This window comes from Lynx rufus, unplaced genomic scaffold (genome assembly GCF_022079265.1).
Source record: "Lynx rufus isolate CCGP_SWC_20201006 ecotype Redwood Valley unplaced genomic scaffold, mLynRuf1.p SCAF_2, whole genome shotgun sequence".
Classification (NCBI taxonomy): domain Eukaryota; kingdom Metazoa; phylum Chordata; class Mammalia; order Carnivora; family Felidae; genus Lynx; species Lynx rufus.
The window spans coordinates 61515633-61537604 of record NW_025814834.1 but is presented as its reverse complement, the minus strand read 5'-3'; the positions used below and the strand labels follow the sequence as shown (position 1 = coordinate 61537604).

The window sequence follows — 21972 nt, the reverse complement described above, 5'->3', positions numbered from 1 at the left end:
TCAAGGATGGAATTCTTCAAAGCTTGGAATAAAAGGAGTTCCTACAAAAAGATTCACATTTGCCTCTCCCAGGCATCTGAGTACATGACAAGTCTGGAAAACTTGAAACCAAATTTTCGGTCCATGTTTTTATGAGCCATCCAGATACTGACATTTCAGGCTGAAAAGCCATGTGAAGGCCCACCTGTGATTGCACATTCTCAGAAATTTGCCTCCTCATTCCCATCCCAGTGAGTACCAGAGTTGCTGGACAATTTTCCAAGAGTTGGGGTGGATTTTTTTTAATTAAAGAAATGTTTTTAAGTTTATTTAGTTTTGAGAGAGAGACAGAGTGGGGGAGGGGCAGAGAGAGAGAATGTCAAGCAGGCTCCGCACTGTCTGCTCAGAGCCCAGCGTGGGGCTCAAACCCACAAACCATGAGAACCTGACCAGAGCTGAAACCAATAGTTGGACGCTTAACCGACTGAGCCACCCAGGCACCCCTGAGGTAGATTTCCTATATCAAGGATATATTGAGAGGTTTCCTTTTGAAATCACAGTCTAGAATAGGCTTTGGGCTTTGTCTCTTGTGATCTCTTGCCTACAAGCTATGAAAATTCATCAAGTTAGGCAAATGCCATCTAAGTTCCCCCCTTCTTTTGTCTGAAGTATTCTTTACTTTCTTGGCAAGAAAGAAAAGGTGTTTTATCCTGCATTTTCAGTTATTTTCAGGGGGGAGTTCAGGTGGTTACCTAGCCTGCTTTATTGCTATAAATGTCTTATACACTCTTAACATTTCTCCAGTCTATTTTTCTTAATTCTCCTGAATTAAGAATTAATTCTTAATTCCCACTTAATTCCATTCCCAATGCATTGGCTCATACACATATAGTTTCTGGCTCCACCCAAAAGCCTTCAAACTATATTCTCTGCTTCTTGTCTCTATCCTGCCTATTCTCTCCATCTCCCATCTATCCAACCAAGCTGTATCAGTTAAGGTCTCAGCATGAAACAGAGTTCACCCAAAGAGTTCAAATGAAGATACTCTGATGAAATAAGTTACAGAAAGACTGACAGAGGTAAGGGAGCAAATAAGAGTTGATGAGGCACTTGGAAACTAGCTACAGAGGAGATGCTAAAGAGACAAAAGGAGAAAATAAAGTTTCCAGAGCCCAGTGAAAGAGCCATGGAGGAGGGGCCACCTGGACAGAGCTGTAGCCATGAAGGAATTAAGCTACTATTGGAGATATAACATAAAAGGAGGGAAGTGGGGAAGAGATGCCAAATTTCACCTTCCATCTGCCTTCTGATAACCTTGCTTAAGCCTCTCATTAGTCAAACTCAACCATAATGAAGTTTTCAAAGAGGCTGGGGTCACTCCCCAGAGGCACAGACATGGGCAAAGAAGGGAAAGAAATGAGTCTGAGGGCCAAAAATACCACCACATCAGGCTTTCTTCACACCACTTTGAAAGGTCAAATGTCTAATATGCTAACCTTACACCATCCTCCTACTTAAAATCTGTCAGTGGATTCACATCATCTTCAGGACTAAATCTAAACTGGGATATGTGACTGTGCCCCTGCTTGTAGCTTCATTCCCTAGCTCTTATCCTAGCCTACAGCTATTCTGAATTATTTCCAGATTCTTCAGCAGTCCATGCTCTCATACCTCTGTACGTTGGCCACATTCCTTCCTCTTCCCAAGGCAACTTTCTGCATCTTCTTTGCTTGGTTAGCTTCTATTCAACCTTCCAGAATCAAAGATTTAACTCTGGAATCATTTTCTCCTGAAAATTTTCTTTCCCAGAGTGTTTCCATCACTTCCCTACAGAATCCCATCATAATATTTAGTTGACCTGGTGTCCTGACGGAGATGTGCATTTTAGCTATTACATACAGCACCCAGCACCATTCCAGGCACATGGTAGGCAATCAATAGCAAATTTCCAAATTAAACAAAAACTAAATACTAGGAAAGAAGGAAGAAAATGAAAAGATACAGTTTGAAATTTTAAGTTATGGGGAGATATCTTGAAATTCAAAGAATTTTCTTTCTCAAATTTATTTCTGAGATATTTATCTTGCATATAGGCAAAGTAAGATAAGGAAAAGACTAGGCACAGTCCCAAGGACTTAGAATCCTAAAAATGAATCCTAGATTTGAGCAATGTCCCTCTAGAATTGAAGAAAGACATTTCTTTGGTGTTAACTTTGTTTCTAGATAGTCTTTTAAATTATTTAAACATAAAAATTTTTAATGTGTATAGACCCATACATTTCCGGAAAATTCATATTCCAATAACTTTCCCTTTTTTGTATATTAAAAAATCAAAAACTGTGGAAACCATTCTTGTCCGGTTTTAATAGATAACATGATTGATTTCAATAGTGTTATGTTTTCAAAAATTCTTTAAGAGAAAATAAAAATGCTACCTACCACACTACAACAAAGAACTGAAGAATTATTTGCAATGCTGATATTTATTTATTTATTTATTTTTTATTTATTTAGCTAGCTATTTATTCCAACAGTAATCATTTTATTTCTGGGCTCAAATATTCCATGTGTACATGATGAAATTTAGGAGAAAATACAGGAATTAGAAGTTCTTATTGCTAATTTTCATAACTATAACACTCCAGCTAAGCAAGTTTACAACTGTCCAAGGATGCTGAGTAAAAACTGAATAAAGACTTACAAATTTTTTAAAGACAAATTGTCACATTTCTGACAGAATGTAAAACTGTAGTTTTATATTTTAGATATTGCCTAAGATGCCACATGACACCTCAATAAGGGGTTTTCTCACTAAAACTGGTGTATATAGCCTAACAAAATGTTGTTCATGTGCAGTGTAATACATAGGTTCACAGCCGGAAAATAGCCCTTCTTAAAATCCGGCCAATGTTGAGTCAAAGATCTTAATATATAACTTATACAACACTGTGAGCGCTGACTGATGGACCAGAATACTGGTTTAAGGCCAGTGCTGGCAGATTCTCTTTGGGATACTGAAGATAGAAGGCCTCGGCTTGGGAAACCGTAAGCCTCGGAAAACACTACACGTCCCAGCATACTTTGCGACTATCATTGACCATAACTCCCAGAATGCCTTGCTCGGCGCACGCAGGTTTCCCTTACAGCTGGGGCTTGTAGTTCTCCCTCTCTGGTCGTGTCAATCTGTAAGGCAAGGGCGGTGGTTGCTTATCCAGCCCGAGGATATCAGGCGTATTCTTCCAGATTTTAGCAAAGTGGAAACACTTCAGGTCTCTGGGCTGACTGAGGTCTTTGTCTTACCTCTTGGTTTCTACTTTACACAGGTAAGTCACGGAGGGGCTGCAATTCCACGCAGCGGGGCCCCACCCCTTCTTTCTGGAAGCGACCTCGTTCTGGTGAAGCCATTTGTCCCTAAGCTCTCGCCGTAGTGGCCGCCGCCCATCTCTCTTTGTGTGTGCCTCGGCAAGTCGCGGAGCTAGTGGCGGCGATTCTTGGAGTCGGGGGTGGAGGAGAGGGACGTTACCGGGTCGTTGCAGGCGGGCGGACTCTTTTCTTTCCCGCCAGCTTACAGGTGGGTTGACTGTGCTTCCCTCAAGGCCTTTCTGTCTGCTGTGTCTCACGTCGGGGCTCAAAGGGCGGTTTGGCAGTTCCTGCTGACTGCGCTGCCCGGCCCGACTCCTGAAGGAGAGGCGGGGAGAGCCAGGTGCGGTGAGTTGGGAAGGCGGGTGGAGACCAGACCACTTTATTTCCTCCTTGACCCACCGGAGGTGGCCGGCGGAGCCTCGAGTCTTGCTCGGTCCCCAGCGCCCCCCTTTCCCAGACCCCCAGTCCTGGACTGCGCCCTCTTGGTGGTGACCTCAGGGGAAAAGCAACTCTTCGCCTTGCTCCATTTTATAAATAAATTACTACCCGGCGATGACAGCGTCTTCCCTCCCCGCGCGTGTTGGAAAGTACCCGAACATGGAGGTTGTAGCACAAAATTACCGAGACTTTGTCTTCCTTGTAGTTTTGAGAAAGTGAACTTGTCACTCGTGGAGCTCCCGGCCTCGGAGGAAGAGCCGGTCAGCTGTAGGTAGTGAAGCCAGTCAGACTTTGTTGTTGGGCTCTGTCTAAAAATATTCGTACTTTAAATATATGTGATAGTTAATGATGGCAGTTTTTGTGTTTTGCTTGTCCTGAATGTTAGTATCACACGTCGGTTTTAGAATTTACAGGAATTTTTGTCTGCATATTGTTTTCATCAAATTTCTAGGGATGAATACAAAACTCTGGTGATAGATTTGGTTTATGTCCTATAGTCGAAGAGCTCCTTAATGCCAATCCATGCCTTCTGTTTTAAGAGTCAGAGACATTGTGTTAAATTTGGACATTTGAACGTTAAAGAGCTTACTGTGTGCTAGCTACTTTGCTCAACTCCAAATATTTACTTACATACATTTCTTCATAATGTTTCCCAAGTCTTAGTGATATATACATGCTTCCATATTTGAAAAGTAGAGTTTATATGTTGTCTTTTGATCGCAGTGCACTACATGGCCTCTTGAGATAATTCTCTTTTTGAAGACTGATTTTTTAAAAGAGCCCTGCTTTTACCAACGTAATGATGATTGTAAATAATTATATATTTTTTCCAACGTAATGATGATTATAAATGATTATATGTTTTTTAAGCTCACAAACATGTCGGACAAAAGTGAATTAAAGGCAGAATTGGAACGTAAGAAGCAGCGGTTGGCCCAAATTAGAGAGGAAAAGAAGAGAAAAGAAGAAGAAAGGAAAAAAAAGGAAGTATGTTTTCTTTTTTTTAATAAACAGTGTAAAGTAATTGGATTTAATATCAAATACACTTTTATGTAGTACCTGCAGAATAATTAAAAATCTAGCAGTTGTGACTGCAAATAGAGCACTGTATGTGAATTTTAAGGAAATCAGATTAAAAAAATGTGAAAATGACAAAGTTGATAAGTTAAAATGATTTTTTTTACCGAATAAAAATATTTCATATGGATAGATGCATAAAAGTTCAATTTACATATTCCTAAGAATATGCTTATTATATAAAGTAAGGGACATCTGCCTTGTAATAGCTCTTAAAAAACATGGCATATATATCATAACTTAGTCTGGATTTTGAACTTACTTTTCTGAATGTTTTGCCAGTCTGTTCTGCTAATAATTTGCAAGACTAAATAACGGCAAAGAGAAATACATAATAGATTATTTAATTGATAGGGAATTTGTTCTTTTTTCCTTCATCATGAAATACTGAAATATTTTTGGCAAGCAGTGAGTTTGATACTGCCTTAAAGATAGACCAGGTAGCTGTGTCTTCTGATTTTTCACATCACCATTTCATCATGTATGGCAATTACACGTTAATCCTGAGCTGGAGATATTTTACTCGCTCCTGTGTTGAAATGTACATTTTTTCCCAGTGGAAACTATTTGGACAGATTTGTATAATTTTACCACAGATATGTTTTAAATGGTTAGTGTACAATAATTTGTCCTAAGTGTGACATTAGTTCCAAGGTTTTCTATTTGATAGCTAATAGCCAAGACTTCTAGAAATCTCTTAAGGGAAAAGAAAATCAGAAAAATTGAAAGTATGATTTATGTGCAGCATTGCTATGATGCTATAAAGGCCTGTAATTGAAGAATTTTCTAATTTATTCTGAACCTTGGAAAGTTGGAGATTTAAGTTAGCTGTTTGATTAAAAGTTAACTGATAGAGGGGCGCCTGGGTGGCGCAGTCGGTTAAGCGTCCGACTTCAGCCAGGTCACGATCTCGCGGTCCGTGAGTTCGAGCCCCGCGTCGGGCTCTGGGCTGATGGCTCGGAGCCTGGAGCCTGTTTCCGGTTCTGTGTCTCCCTCTCTCTCTGCCCCTCCCCCATTCATGCTCTGTCTCTCTCTGTCCCAAAAATAAATAAACGTTGAAAAAAAAAAAAAAAAAGTTAACTGATAGAATGGTAGAGCCATTCCAAAGTAGTATCTATAGCCTTAAACCCTTCAGTGCTGAAAGCATATTTGATTTTTGTTTTCCAGAAATGTCCTTAAGTGGCATAAATTGCCTCTTAGGGATATCTACTACATGATTTATAGCTAATTTAAAATTTATAAAACATTATGAGGGATAAGTTAATAGCATTAACTAGTGAGTCTACTAATATATTGCTATGTACCAACTTGGTAATATAACCTCTTTGACTATTTTGATGAAGTTCATGGATGACTTCTTTAAGTTAAAATGGTATCATAGAATGTTATGATTGACAAAATTCACTGCAGATAATTGTATGAGTAATAGTGGTTAGCCAAAATAGGCATCTGAGGTGAATATATAACACTTTTCCTTCAAAAAACTTAAATTTCACTTGAAATGTTTTGGATGATTTCAGATTATTGAGGCTTATCTAGTTTAACTGAAGGATTTTGCTAAAACTATAAAAGGCTAAAATCCGGCAATAATTTTGCTATGCAAAAGTGAATTTTAGCTTTACCAAATCCATCTGTGTTTTTATTATTATAAAAATACTACCTATAGTTTCAAAAACTAAAATGTTTCCTCCAGATGAATTTTTGACAAACATCCTCTACATAAAATTGCATAAATACAATGAAAAGTACATTGTACAAAAGTTTGAGATACTCATACTTGATTTTCAACAGAATACGTTGTCCATTTACTTAAAATGTGTTACCTGTTAAATAATCTTTTTTTCTTTTTTCAATACTGTTGTGATATTTATATCTACGCTTTTGTGTCTCTAGGGAAGGTTTCCACAATTCCTAACCATGAATAGCAGTTTCATACTGTGGATAAATAGAAATAACTGTACTTTTTATTTTTTTTTTATTTTTTTTATTTTTATTTTTTTTTTCAACGTTTATTTATTTTGGGGACAGAGAGAGACAGAGCATGAATGGGGGAGGGGCAGAGAGAGAGGGAGACACAAAATCGGAAACAGGCTCCAGGCTCCGAGCCATCAGCCCAGAGCCCGACGCGGGGCTCGAACTCACAGACCGCGAGATCGTGACCTGGCTGAAGTCGGACGCTTAACCGACTGCGCCACCCAGGCGCCCCTAACTGTACTTTTTAAATTTACTAGGTAAAAACTTTTGTGGGAACTCTTTCATTACATATCATTTGGAGATTACTTACTAGAACTCTATTGAGAATGGTTTTCATTTAATGACTATAACGTGTATTCAAAATTAAGTCCACTCTCCCAGAGTATACGGTATTAGTACATTATTTAAAATACATTTTTTTGGCAAACAAATATTTCATGTCCTATGTAAACTTAAGTTTTTAACTTTAAAAATTTAGACTGATCAGAAGAAGGAAACAGTTGCTCCTGTGCAAGAAGAATCAGATCTTGAAAAAAAAAGAAGAGAAGCTGAAGCATTGCTTCAAAGCATGGGGCTAACTCCAGAATCCCCCATTGGTAAGGATAAGAATATATCCATTTATAAGAGATAGATTTTATTTAGCTTAGACATATCTGAGATGAATGAATTGACTTTAATATGTTTTGCATATTTTTCTTATTTGTGTCTCTTAAAAATGACTAATCTTACAATTTATTCAGAATTATCTTTTTTCACATGTGCCAATACATGGTTATTTTGTTTGTTTAAAAGAGCTGCAAGATTAGGTATACTTATTAACATACAGTGAACAACCAATTGACTTTTATTGTTCAATCAGTAATTTATTTCAACATTTGTTGAGTAAGTTTTCTGTGGTATACTGTATTTAACTCAAAGATAACTGTGATTCCTGGTCTTAACTCTATATTTCTTTCTGTAGGTTAAAGAGAGGTATAATGAGTCAAAGTTCTAAAAGCTTATTAGTATTCAGAGGTAGAGGAAGGAAAGGATACACCTCTGCTGTCATTGCCAATAAGAGAAGTAATATTGGTAGCTTATTTTGGCAGTGATTTGACTTGTTCTGCTTTTGTGCTATTCATTTTGATAACAGTACTAAACCAAAAAGCTGAAGTAGTAGAGGTACTGAAGACAATCTAGTTACATATCAGAAAGCATTAAATATTTAAATGAGCTGGGTGCTGTTACGTAGTATTTTAGTTTGATATGGCCTTTATCATTTCTGGTTCGTTTGTGGGTTAATTCCATCTAGTTCAGGGTACATATATTTTAGAAATAGTGACTGCTGTTTGCCTCTTGTGAAACTACAATATAACTATTTCTAGAGCTGATATTTCTAGAAGGTTTCAAGATGAAAAACTAGTTACTGTCTTAGTCTGCTTCCTTGTTATTTCTTTCAGCTCATTTGCCTTTATGGTAGAATTTGAAGATTGAAATATATTAACTTGAATTTTATTTATTTATTTATTTATTTATTTATTTATTTTGAATTGTCTTTATTTAATAAGCTAATGTTGCATAATGGCAGTTTTAAGAGTAAATGAATCGTAACACTACTGTTAAAAAAATACTCTAGTAACTAAACCAAGTTGCTTGTTAGTTGCATAGACTATAATCAGTTTTTCTGAGTCTTTGGCTTCATTTTTCTCCTATAGGAATTTTTTCCCTTTTCTGTTTTTAGGATTTCATTTTCATGGAATTCACTTGCTCATAATTCTCAGTTCATATTCGTTATCAATTCTTGAAAGGACAGTCTTTTTTAAAATTTTTAAATTTTTTTTAATGTTTATTATTTTTGAGAGAGAGAGAGAGAGAGCGTGAGTCGGCGGCAGGGGGCAGGGGGGCAGAGAGAGAGACAGAGAGACAGACAGACAGACATAGTATCTGAAGCAGGCTCCAAGCTCTGAACTGTTAGCACAGAGCCCGCCTTGGGACTCGAACCCATAAGCCGAGATATGACCTGAATCGAAGTCTGACGCTTAACCGACTGAACCACCCTTGTGCCTTGAAAGAATGGTCTTTCGGTGTGTGGGTGTGGGTTTGTGGGTGTGCATTTCTCCCTCATTCCCCATCTCCAATTCCATTCTCCTTCTTAGTCTTGCATTAAGTTCCCATTCTTGCATTTTTAACATATATCCTCTTGATCTGTCCTACATGTGCGTACGTATTTCAAGGTCTCATATTTATGTATATTTTACACACATAAACGGCATTGTGCTGTGTGTGTCATTCTGTTTATACCTTTTTGTCAAGCAGCATTTGAGAGCTACCTATGTTGCCAAATACAGATCTAGGTATTTATTTTTGACTGACACCTAATATTCTATTCTGTACCATATTTTACCTGTTTCCCAGCAATAGGCACTTGGCTTGCTTCGCTCTCACAAGCAACACTGCAAAGAATATATACTTTCTCTTTGAGAACTGTGGAAGAGTTTCTCTGGGATGTAAGCCCAAGAGTTGATTTGCTATGTTATTTGTATGGGCTTACTTACATTTATTAGATTCTACATACCACTTTCAAAAATGACCCTCCCAGTACCACTGAATAAGAAAGTAACAATATTACCGTATCTACATCATCACTTGACCTTCTCCAACTTTCCAGTTTTTGCCACCTTGATGGGTATAAAATGGTATACCAAAAAATTTTTTTAAGTTTATTTATTTACTTAGAGGGGGAGAGAGATAATGAATGGGGGAGAGTCAGAGAGAGAGAAGGGGACAGAGGATCTGAAGCGGGCTCTGTGCTGACAGCCAAGAGCCCAATGTGGGGCTTGAACTCACAAACCATGAGATCATGATCTGAGCCAAAGTCGGATGCTTAACCCACTGAGCCACCTAGACGCCCTTACCAAAATGTTTTAATATAAATTTATCTCTTTATAGTGAGGTTGACCATTTCTCAAATATCTGTTATTTTCTCTTCTGTGAATTGCATATTCATATCTTTTGCCCATTTACCATTGGAGTTGTAGGAGGTCCTTGTATATTTTGGGGAGGACTTCTTTATTTTAGTTTTTTAACAAAAGTACCTCTCCCAGTCTATTACCTGTTAACTCTGTTGATAGTCTTTCATTGAACCAAATCCTTCATTTTGATAATAGATCTGCCAATTATAACCCTTTTTTTGTACCTTTTTTAAAAATTTTTTTTAATGTTTATTTACTTCTTTTTTTTTTTTAATTTTTTTTTTTTCCAACGTTTATTTATTTTTGGGACAGAGAGAGACAGAGCATGAACGGGGTAGGGGCAGAGAGAGAGGGAGACACAGAATCGGAAACAGGCTCCAGGCTCTGAGCCATCAGCCCAGAGCCTGACGCGGGGCTCGAACTCACAGACCGCGAGATCGTGACCTGGCTGAAGTCGGACGCTTAACCGACTGCGCCACCCAGGCGCCCCAAATGTTTATTTACTTCTGAGACAGAGAGAGACAAAGCATGAGTGGGTGTGGGGCAGAGAGAGAGGGAGACACAGAATCCGAAGCAGGCTCCAGGCTCCGAGCTGTCAGCACGGAGCCCGATGTGGGGCTCGAACTCACAAATGGTGAGATCATGACCTGAGCCAAAGTCAGTTGCTCAACCAACTGAGCCACCCAGGCACCCCTGGTCTTTTTTTTTTTTTTTTTTTTTTAAAGAAATACTATCTTTGAGGACACAATATATATTCTCCTACATTTTTTTTCTGTTAGGCTTTATAGTTTTAGCTTTCACCTTTAGATATTTGGGTTATATTTTTGAATATAGTATGAGGTAGGGATCCAATCTAGTTTTTCTCCATATAGTTAGCTAATTTTCTCAATACTATTTATTAAATAGTCCATCTTTTCCCTCACTGATATCTGATGCCAACTTTGTTGTACAATCAGTTCCCATGTATTCATGGCATTTCTATTTTCACTGTTGATCTAATTTGTTTGATTCTATACTATTAACCCCCAGTTTTAATTACTGTGGCTTTGTATTATATCCTAATTTCTGATAGAGAAAATCACCCCTCTTTTTTCCTCTTTTTCAAAATAGCTCTAGCTTAACAAATTTTTCTTCCCTATAAAAAACTAGTTTAAGTTCCCCCCCCAAAATCTTGCTGCGCCATATGTTGCATTTAGTGATATGTTTGTAGTCTTTCTAGATCTAGAAGATTCTTCACACACTACTTTTTGCCCTATGTCATCAAGTTGTTGAAGAGAGTGGGCCAGTTGGTCTCTAGAATGTCCCACCTCCTGGGTTTGTATGATGGTTTTTCTCACATTTAGCTTTTGTTCCTGTATCTTTTGTATTTCCTCTACCCTGGAAATTTGGTTTAAAAAAACTTGTTTGGAACGTCTTTGGTAAGAATATCTCATAGAGATTCTGTGTACTTCATATTACATCATATCAGTAGTACATATGCCTGGTTGTTGAGCTATTAGTGATGCCAAGATTGATTACTGGGTTACAATTATGACAGGCAAGTTTCTCCATCATAGTTTTTTGTTGTTATTGTTGTTCTCCTTATGACTATTCAGTAATATCTGGAGATGGTACTTTGGCACCATGTGAATGTTCATTTCTCCATCAACTTTTCACCAAATAGTTTTAATACTTCTTGGTGATCCTTATCTAAATCAGTTGTTTAATTAGGAGTTGCAGAACTGTTTTAATAATTCCATCTTTTCTAGTGCACTTAGTGGCTGAAATTCTTCTGTAAAGGGGAGCTTTCTCTCATAATAGATTTATTTGGTTACCCTAAATGAATTTCCTGTTAGAAAAGCAGAAGACATGCTTAGTTTTTTTTCACTTTAATTACTAAGAGTCACCTCCAGGGATTACCAGAGATTTTGTGTGTATTTTTTTTTTAATTTTTTTTTTCCAACGTTTATTTATTTTTGGGACAGAGAGAGACAGAGCATGAATGGGGGAGGGGCAGAGAGTGTGTATATTTTTTAAAAAGATTAGCCAGTACTGTATTTAGAATCTTTGTATATATATTCATAAGTAAATTTGCGTGTAATTTTCTTTTTTTTAATTTATTTATTTATTTTTTTTTTCAACGTTTATTTATTTTTGGGACAGAGAGAGACAGAGCATGAACGGGGGAGGGGCAGAGAGAGAGGGAGACACAGAATTGAATTGGAAACAGGCTCCAGGCTCCGAGCCATCAGCCCAGAGCCTGATGCGGGGCTCGAACCCACGGACCGCGAGATCGTGACCTGGCTGAAGTCGGACGCTTAACCGACTGCGCCACCCAGGCGCCCCGTGTGTAATTTTCTTATACTGTTCAGGTTCATTGGCCATCATGGTTATGATTTTATCCTTTTTTTTTTTTTAATTAATTAATTTATTTTGAGAGAGAGCAGGGGAGGCAGGAGGAGAGATTGAGAGAGAGAAAGAGAATGAATCCCAAGCAGGCTCTGCACTGTCAGCACAAAGCCCAGTGCGGGGCTGGAACTTGAAAACTACGAGATCATGACCTGAGCCAAAATCAACAGTCAGATGCTTAACTGACTGAGCCACCCAGGCGCCCCTGGTTATGATTTTAAAATAAATTAGACAGCTTTCCCTTTTGATATTTTGTACAACAGCTTGTAAAAGGTAGATGTTACTTTTCCCTTTAAAACTTGGTAGAATTCAACTGTAAAACTGCCAGGGATTGCAACTTTTTTTCCCAGGGAGTAGTTGAGAGCAGAGATTATTCACCATTTCTAGTCTTCTTTTAAAGTTACAGTCTATTCAGGTTTTCTATTCCTTTTTGTATCAGTTGATTTTTTAAAAATAATAAACATTTATTATCTCTCATAGTTTCTGCCTGTCAGGAATTTGGTAGTGACTTAGCTGACTGGCATTGGTTCCTGGTCTCTCATGGCATTGAAGTCAAGATGTCAGTCAGAGCTGCAGTCATCTGAAGGCATGCTTGTTACTAGGATTTGCTTTCAAGGTGCCTCACCTACATGGCTGGCGGTTGATATTGGCTATTGGTAGTGGGAGTCCTGAGTTCCTCTCCACACAGAACTGCTTGAGTATCCTTGCAGAATGTCAGTTTCTCCCAGAATGAGCAATCCAAAGATAGAGAGAACCAGGAAAAAGCTATTCTTTTTGACTTATTCTTGGAAATCGTAGAGCATCAATTCCACCACATTCTGTCAACTGGAATTCACAAAGAATTTGGACATTTTTTAAAACTGCCAAAACTGCAACAAATTCATCATTCTCTTTATATTTTGAAATGGTATGTTTTTTTTTTCCTTTTACTGTATTAATACAATGATTTATAATTTTCTAATGTAAATGCATGTTTACATTCTGGAACAAATCCCACTTAGTTATGAGATAATTATTTTTCTTATACATTGCTGAATTCATTTGCTAATATTTTATTTAGGAGTTCTTTATGCTCATAAGAGAATCATGCCTCTGATTTTTTTCCTTTTATTATATCTTGTCTGGCTCTATTATAATAGTTATAATAGCCACCTTAAATGGGTTGTGTGGTTTTCCATCTTCTTCTGTTCTCTGACAGATGCCTAAAGATCTTTCTTGTATTTATTTAAAATTAGACTTGAAGAATACAGGATACAGATGAAGTCAGTGTCCGTAGAACTTTCTTGACAGTAACCCATAATAAAAAATATATTTTATATCATGACCCAGGATGGATACTTGTTTTCCTTTTCACTACAGAATGTACTTAGTAAACATTTTTGAATTGTAGAAGTATAAAATACTGCTAGAATATTCAAGAGGATTTATTAAAAACACCACTCTCTGATTTTCCTAAAACAGACTTTTTTCTTTTTTTTTTTAAATTCTGAAAGGAATTTGTTTTATAATTTTATTTATTTTTTTGAAAAGATTTGATTTTTTAAAAAGTTACAGCTAGGGACACCTCAGTGGCTCATTCGGTTAAGTGCCTGACTTTCAGCTCAGGTCATGATCTCATGGCTCATGAGTTCGAGCCCTGCATCAGGCTCTGTGCTGACAGCTCAGAGCCTGGAACCTGTTTCTGATTCAGTGTCTCCCTCTCTTTCTGCCCCTCTCCTGCTCACACTCTGTCTCTCTCTCAAAAATAAACTTTAAAGAAATTATTTAAAAATATATATATAGCTAATAAAATCTCTTTTAGCTTCTCTTTGTTGGTAGATTCTTACTTGGTGAGTTGACTACTTTTTGTCAGGAATCCTCGAGAGCAGGGACAGTAGCATTTTTATCGCTGGTGTCCAGCACAGGCTAGACATTTAAATGTTTGTTCAATTATTACTAGGTCATATGTCTTTCTCTACCTTGTAAGGCCAAATAAAAGCCATCTGCTTTAAAAGTAATAACAAAATGTAATTGTTTAAATTTCAGAAAAAAGCATAGTGGAAATTGAAATTTTAATATTTCATAAAAGAAGCATGGCTTGTTTTTTGTGTGTGTTTTGTTTTGTTTTTAACTAAATTTAAGTGGCCAGTCAAAGAAAGTTAATTTTATTTTATTTTATTTTTTTTATTTTCTTAAATTTTTTTTAACGTTTATTTATTTTTGAGACAGAGAGAGAGACAGAGCTTGAATGGGGGAGGGTCAGAGAGAGAGGGAGACACAGAATCTGAAACAGGCTCTGGGCTCCGAGCTGTCAGCACAGAGCCCGACGCGGGGCTTGAACCCATGGACTGCGAGATCATGACCCGAGCCGAAGTCGGACACTTAACCAACTGAGGCACCCAGGCACCCCAAAGAAAGTTAATTTTAGATACAACTTTCAAACATGTTGTATCCAGTGTGGAGCTCTTAAACATTGATGATTGAAAAAAAGTGAAGTGAATCTCTTTTGTATGTGTAATTACTGTTTTGACCATCTTATAGAGAGATGAAAACAGATACTGTCAATTAGTCTGTAGCCTGAGTCTGTATCAGTAGGACACAGTACATTGATTAGTATGGTAGTTTATTATCTGTATTTTCTTTTATTAGGAAGAAACAAAAGGACTTTGCTAGTCAAAAATAAGTACTACTTCATTTATTTCCCTCATACTTTGTAACTTTTCAATACCTTAAATCTCATTTTTTGCCAGTTTTATTGAGAAGTAATTGACATATGTCACTATTTAAGTTTACTTATTTGTAGTGGTATGATTTATATATATTGTAAAATGATTACCACAATAGGTTTAGTTAACATCCATCATCTCATACAGATATACTAAGAAGAAAAGAAAAAAAAATTTCTTCTTATGGTGAGAACTCTTAGAATCTACTCTTTTAACAACTTTCCTATGTACCATATAATAGTATTAACTGTAGGTCATGTTGTACGTTATATCAATAATATTTATTTATCTTAAAACTGGTAAATCTGATTTTTAGATAGAATGAATGCTTCCCATGTACCAAGTCATTTCTTCAAGGTTAGACTGATTTTAACAAATGGTTCCTTAAAGTATATTAATGCTACAGAATTTTATTTTTATATATTAATTTCTTTTAAAAAACTTATCTGATGCTCTGAACTACATTGAAAAGAATAAAGGAAATGAAACATTTAGGGGAAATTAGTGGCAGATATTTAAACTTCATTATCAGGAGAAGGGGCCATAGAAAGAGAGAAAACATTTTTAGATGTTTGTTTATTTTTAGAGAGATGGGAGGGGCAGAGAGAGAGGAGAGAGAGAATCCCATGCTTACAGTGGGAAGCCCGACCTCAGGCTTGATCTCACGAACCATGAGATGATGCCCTGAGCTGAAATCAGGAGTGGGATGCTGAGCCATAGACACCCCATAGAAAGGGAGAAATTAATATTTAAGAGAATTCATGTTTAAAGCAACACCTTTCAGGACAAAAAGAGGAAGTTATGAAAAAGTTATTTAAATGTTATTTTTCCAGGCTAAGAGTATCCACAAGGGGGCATTATTGTAGTGTGTGCTGTGTTTGAATGTTAAGTATCATTGATTACCTAGACAAGGTCTTACAACTTTGGGTTATCTCAGAAGCTCACTTCTTCCATTTTACTGTCTATACTAGCTCTTACTCCATACATTCGCTTTCCTTGGTTGTTCACTTTTTCTAGGTTCTACTTCCTGGCAAAAGCCCCTTCTTGCCAGAGGCTTTCTTCTACATGAGAAATAATTGGGCTATGCATCATCCTTCATCTCTTGAGACTTGTGTGGTTCTGAGTTGTCAACTCAAACTTAAGTCTAATTGTAAATCTAGGTGCATTCCTAGTTCCCTTCTCATTTAAAAATAGTCTAGTTGTTTCTTTGTGTGCCAAAAGGCAGCAGGGTTAATTTTACATCCTTGGAAGGCCAAGATCTAAACTGGCAGGAAAGGCCTTCTTGATTGGGTTTTTGTTCTAGAGAATTAAAAAGTCACAGTCTTTCAATACTACTTAAGTGATCAGTGAAGGCCATGGTACAGATTTGTTTACCAGTTTACTCCATGTATCTCCCCTGGTTTTCAAAAAAGGAAATAGGATCTTTGCTCTAGACTTCTAAGAAGCTTGAACTTGTTAAACATTGACATATGGTAATGTTAAATCTAGTAATGTGATTCAATCACTGTTCTTACTAAACATTATATCTCTGATACTTGGCAAAAGCTAATTAGTAATGGCTTTTCTTATTTTCAAAGCTGATTGGACTGTTAAACCATCTTTGCAAATGAATTATAGAGTTGAGTATTGAGATTTGAGGGACTGAGTTCAGAGGTGTTTTTTGTTTTTTTGTTTTTTTAACCTCCTTGAATACATGCTGTTTGTTCTTGGGAGGTTGTTGAATCTGGGAGTATGGAGGCGTTGCCTTGTTGTGCAATTGCTGTAGTCTTTGATTTTTTAGACTAATTAGGTTGAAAATATGGTAGTGACCAAATAACATTATCATTCCCCTTTTTCCGTTAATATTACTCCTTTTTCAATAATGGTAATTTTCTTTTTCTAGGCTTGTCCCTTCTGTAGTATACATTATTTATTATTGCAAGATGAAGTTGGTGAGCCAGATAATAATTTTGAGTCTTTAATGAGTCCTCTCCATAGGTTGCTTGAAAAATACCTTTTGTGAGAAATAATATAGTTCTAGGATGGAGATTTTTATTGAATTACAAATTTGATGTCATGGCAATTAATTTTGCTTCTGTCTAATAAACTATGGTAATTTGGTAGCATCACCCCTGTAATTTATTTTTTATTTGGGAAACTTTTACTTCTGACACTTTAAATGGCTAGGTTAGTGTATTTGTTTTGTGTATAATTACTTTTTAACTTGTTTCCATAAAGAACTTGAGGTAACATTTTTTTATAGTGTAGTCTTAACCAGTATGATACTGTTGAATTTATTGAGTGGAGTCACTGATACTTAACAGTCATCAGAAAGGGTAACAAATATGGTAACCATATTAAACTGCAAAAGAATTTTATAGTTCACCACAAATAGATTGATAGAAATATTACTGTTTTCCTCCAATCTTTGCAATATGTATACCTAGACAAATTATTTTCCTAAGCATGAAGTTAACTATGTAACTTAAAGAATACAAAATTTCTTCTTTAAAAATCTTTAATATGAAAAAATCATGGTGTCTCACTATAATAAACATATTTGTGCTTTACAGCATAGTTGGCAAGCCCCTGTTAGATACTATTTATTCCTGTATTTATTCCTGTTGGGATTTAGACTAGGGGAAGCCTCACATTGAGAGATATACAAAAAGATGAGGAAATGTGATCTAAGTGAAGTTAGGGGACATTAATATTCCTTTATTTCAGATACAGATCATGTTTAGCTACTTTGAGTTGTACACGCAGCACCTAGCACAGTGCCATCCACCTGTAAACTATATGAAGGTGACCTGGTTTTTCATTGTTTCTGAGAGATTTAATCACAAAGTTAGAAACATTTGATTTTAAGCGAGAATTAACCACTCTGTCTTGGGAAACCTTCTAGCTATGATTTTTTCCCCTTCTAATCTTACTATTGGTTACCAATAGAATTTACCATTGAAAACATAGGGATGGTTAGTTTTGTACTTGTGTTTAAGATGTAATTCATCGTAGGGGCAGCCGGCTAGCTCAGTTGGTAGAGCATGCAACTCTTGGTCTTGGGGTCATGAGTTCAAGCCCCACATGGGTGTAGAGCTTACGTTACAAAAACAATGTAATTCATCATACTATACTTGTACATTTTGTTAGATTAGCAAACCCCCTTTTTTATTGTATCATGTATAAACAATTAAACATAATTTCAAGGATTCAGTGAATGCAACTGTCCCCAAAACAGATTTTTAATTAAATATATACTTCTTTAGATTAGTTCCTTTATAACTAGGAACTCACTTTCTTTTCAATACACTATTAAAACAGCACCTTGCAGCTCAACATAAAATGTGTTAGTCACTTAATATTGTATACTGAAAAATTATTTTAAAAAGATACTTGGGATGGGGGACATTTATGGTAAAATTTAACCAGAAGATGGCAGTGATGATCCTCCTATACTTCCTGCAATGGTAATCAAAATGTTTTACAAACGTAATAGCATGAAATGTGCACGTTTAATTGTTGGTATATAATGTTAAGAGTGATGATTTAGGGGAAAGCATTTGCTGTTTGTTTTATATACTATGAAAAATGTGTATTTTTCTATAAGAAGGGATTAAGAATATTTTGGGTGTCTGTATCTTTGTTTGTACACTTCAGTTTTTTCTGAATACTGGGGTAAGGAAGTTATCATAAGTCTTGCCTTGTTTAAGTTGCATGCATCACTTTATGTTATGCATCATGTCTAGAAGGCATGCTATTTTATGGCCTGTTTGCATTTTTCACCCAAATTGCTGGAAACTAATGGACATTTTAAAGGAGCCATTCCTTTAGCTGTAGTCATTTCTCTAAATTGGCCCCTTTTCTTGTTGGGGCAGGGGAGGGGGAAATGAAATCATTTAAGGCATTAATTCCTAAAATAAAAAGTTGTTAGACAAAAAATAACATTTTGAAATATCAGAAAATCAGAAAGCAAATGACTTCTGAAGAATATTTCAGAGTTTTGATTTTGACAGCAATTATAAATAATATTTATAATCTGTTGATCTTAAAAGTGAGAAGTTGGGGGAGAAGGAATGCTCTCCTTTGAAAATTAGTGCCCACATTTGGTGTTGGCTGGGATGAAGATGCATCCTTTCATAATCTTGCTTTTTTTTTTTTTTTAATATAAAGCCCAAATGCATTTTGCCAGAGAAATTGCATGAATCGTCAGCATGCATTGTTAACTTTGTCTTTTTCCTTTTCTTTCTACTGTTCATTTTCATCCATGTATTTTTGTTTTTTGGTTTGCCATTTTTTCTTTTTTGTTAATTACTTCATGTTAAATTACTTTTGAAACGTCATAAGCTGAGCAACCTCTCCGTGTAGTAACAGCGGATACCTGTCTATTTCACTATTTAGTCCCTCCTCCTATGTCTCCATCCTCCAAATCTGTGAGCACACCAAGTGAAGCTGGAAGCCAAGACTCTGGAGATGGCGCAGTGGGATCTAGGTACAGTAAATTTTTAAAAATATTTTAATGATAGAATGCATTTAGTGCCCAGATACCATTGATGCTTTAGAGGGATTCTAAATAGTTGTGTTGAACCTAACATTTTGAAATCTAAATTGTCATAGAAGTTATTTGTTATAAATTGGGGGAAATTTTTTTAATAGTATTTTAATTGACCCCATTGATTAAATCAGACTGATTTTATGGTGTTTTATATTGAAAATAGAGTTTTAATTCATTTAATTTTTTTATGTCTAAGCCTACTGCATGAGTTATGTAAAGGTTTTGTATATATAATATATATGAAAAATGTAAATAGTGTATAAATAGTGTAAATCGTGTATGATATATAAAATAGTATAAATATAATAGTATAAATATAGTGTGAAATAGTTTATAAATGGTGTAAAACCTCTTTGTTGTGCTTAATTCTCCATTCAGTAATTGAAAATCTAAAGAATTCACTTAAACATTTCAGTTGTGTTCTATTGAGTCACTAGTTCTAATTGGGATAGAAAATAATAGTGCATAAAAATATCAAATAGAGATAACTGCTAAGGAAACATTAAGAGTGTTTACTGTCCTGGGGCGCCTGGGTGGCTCAGTCAGTTAAGCATCAGACTTCAGCTCAGGTCATGATCTTGTAGTCCATGAGTTTGAGCCCTGTGTTGGACTTTGTGCTGACAGCTCAGAGCCTGGAGCCTGCTTTGGATTCTGTGTCTCCCTCTCTCTCTGCCCCTTCCCCCCCTCACTCTGTCTCTCTCTCTCTCTCTCTCAAAAATAAATAGACATTAAAAACAAATTAAAAAAAAGAGCGTTTACTGTCCCAAGGGCAAAATGAAATACAAAATGAAATTTCATGCAAAATGAAATAAGTGAGAGAAAGACAAATATTGAATTATGTCACTTATGTATGCAATCTAAGACCTCCCCCCCCCAAAAAAAAAAATCCAAGCTGTAGTTAAAGAGAACTACGTAAAGAGAACTACATAGTTAAAGATTGGTGGTTGCCAGAGGTAGTGGATAGGGGACAGTCGAAATGGGTGAAGAGGCTCAAAGGGTACAAACTTGCAGTTATCAAATAAGTCATGGGAATGTAATGTACAGCATAATCACTACAGTTAATACTGTATTGCATATTTGAAGATTGCTGAGAGAGTAGATCTTAAAAGTTCTCATCACAAGAAAAATACTATGTATGATGATAGATGTTAACTAGAATTATGGCGATCATTTCACAATATATACAAATATCAAATCATTATTTTACATACCTGAAATTAATATAGTGTTATATGTCAGTTATACCTCACTTAATAAACGTTTACCCCCAAGTTTTTCTGTACTCATGTCTTCCTTGTAAACTGTATTTCATGTTTGTTTTAGGATCCTGCACACATGTTGAGACTTGCTTTCCCAAAGTTCAGTAAGATTTCACTTCTTTCCAAAGATTGTATCAAGGAAAGTATTATTATTCCTTTCTGTCACGCTAACAACATGTCTTTTAAAAACAGGATTGAGGCGCCTGGGTGGCTCAGTCAGTTAAGCGCCCGACTCTTGATTTTAGCTCAGGTCATGATCTCAGTTGTGAGACCAAGCCCTGTGTCAGGCTCTGTGCTGAGCATGGAGCCTGCTTGGAATTTTCTGTCTGTCTGTCTGTCTGTCTGTCTGTCTCTCTCTCTCTCTCTCTCTGTCCCCTCAATAAATAAACATTAAAAAAAAAATAAAAGGAAAAACAGCATCGTGCTTTTTGACTCCTTGTGAGAGCTGGAATGAGATTAAACATAGTTAAAAATCTTTATTCAGAATCCTTATTTTGGGCAGGAAGTTAAATGTCCTCCTCCGAGCAATTTCTTAACACACCGTTTAATAAGAAATAAACATGAGAAGTTCTATCTTCTTTGTGCCTGAGTTCCTCTGATTAAGGTTATAAATAAATAATGAGTATCAAAAAAGCAGGCAAGAAAAAAGAAGCAAGGAGCAAGGAACTAGGTAATAAACTCAGTATTCTAATTAATTCCTGAATAATCGAGTTATCGTTAACAATTAGAGAACACAAAAGTCTCACCAGTTTGTATTTGAGCTGTGTTTTCCAAAACTGTTTTATAAATAGAACTGAAATTGCAAATCTAAGCTATACTGTCATTTGAGGTAAATGATATAATTATCATTTAAGAAAAGTCAGAACTTTTTTTTAGAAATAATAGTACCTTATAAAATAGTATATATTATAAAGACTAAATTTATTTAGTCTACATTCATTTTTAAGGCTAAATTTGTTTCATACTTCATACTTCCGTACTTTTATACAAATGTATTAATATTCTTTTTGTAATAAGCAAGTGGTATTTTCTTTCTTTCTTTCTCTCTCTCTCTCTCTCTCTCTTTCTTTCTCTTTCTTTCTTTCTTTCTTTCTTTCTTTCTTTCTTTCTTTCTTTCTTTCGGGAGCCTCTGCATGAGCAGGGGAGGGCTAGAGCAAGAGGGAGAGAGAGAATCCTAAGCAGGTTCCATGCCCAGCACAGAGCCCAGTTTGGGGCTTGATCTCACAACTGTGAGATCATGACCTGAGCAAAATCAAGAGTCAGATGCTTAGCTGATTGAGCCATCCAGTCGCCCCAGCAAATGGTAT

General features: G+C 36.2%; 1 protein-coding gene across 3 annotated transcripts in view; it reads left to right on the top strand.

Moving 5' to 3' along the window:
- Positions 1-3153: 3153 nt before the first annotated feature.
- Positions 3154-21972, top strand: part of DYNC1I2 (dynein cytoplasmic 1 intermediate chain 2) — a 58842-nt gene continuing 40023 nt past the window's right edge. Inside the window, exons 1-4 of one of the 3 annotated variants that reach the window (XM_047084066.1) lie at positions 3154-3302; positions 4651-4767; positions 7310-7427; positions 19253-19343. In XM_047084066.1, coding sequence (XP_046940022.1) covers positions 4660-4767; positions 7310-7427; positions 19253-19343 — 317 coding nt within the window. In that variant the 5' untranslated portion in view covers positions 3154-3302; positions 4651-4659. Of the gene's footprint in view, positions 3303-3418; positions 3551-4650; positions 4768-7309; positions 7428-19252; positions 19344-21972 lie in introns of those variants that run through there. The other 2 variants (XM_047084067.1, XM_047084065.1) reach the window with 2 other exon arrangements.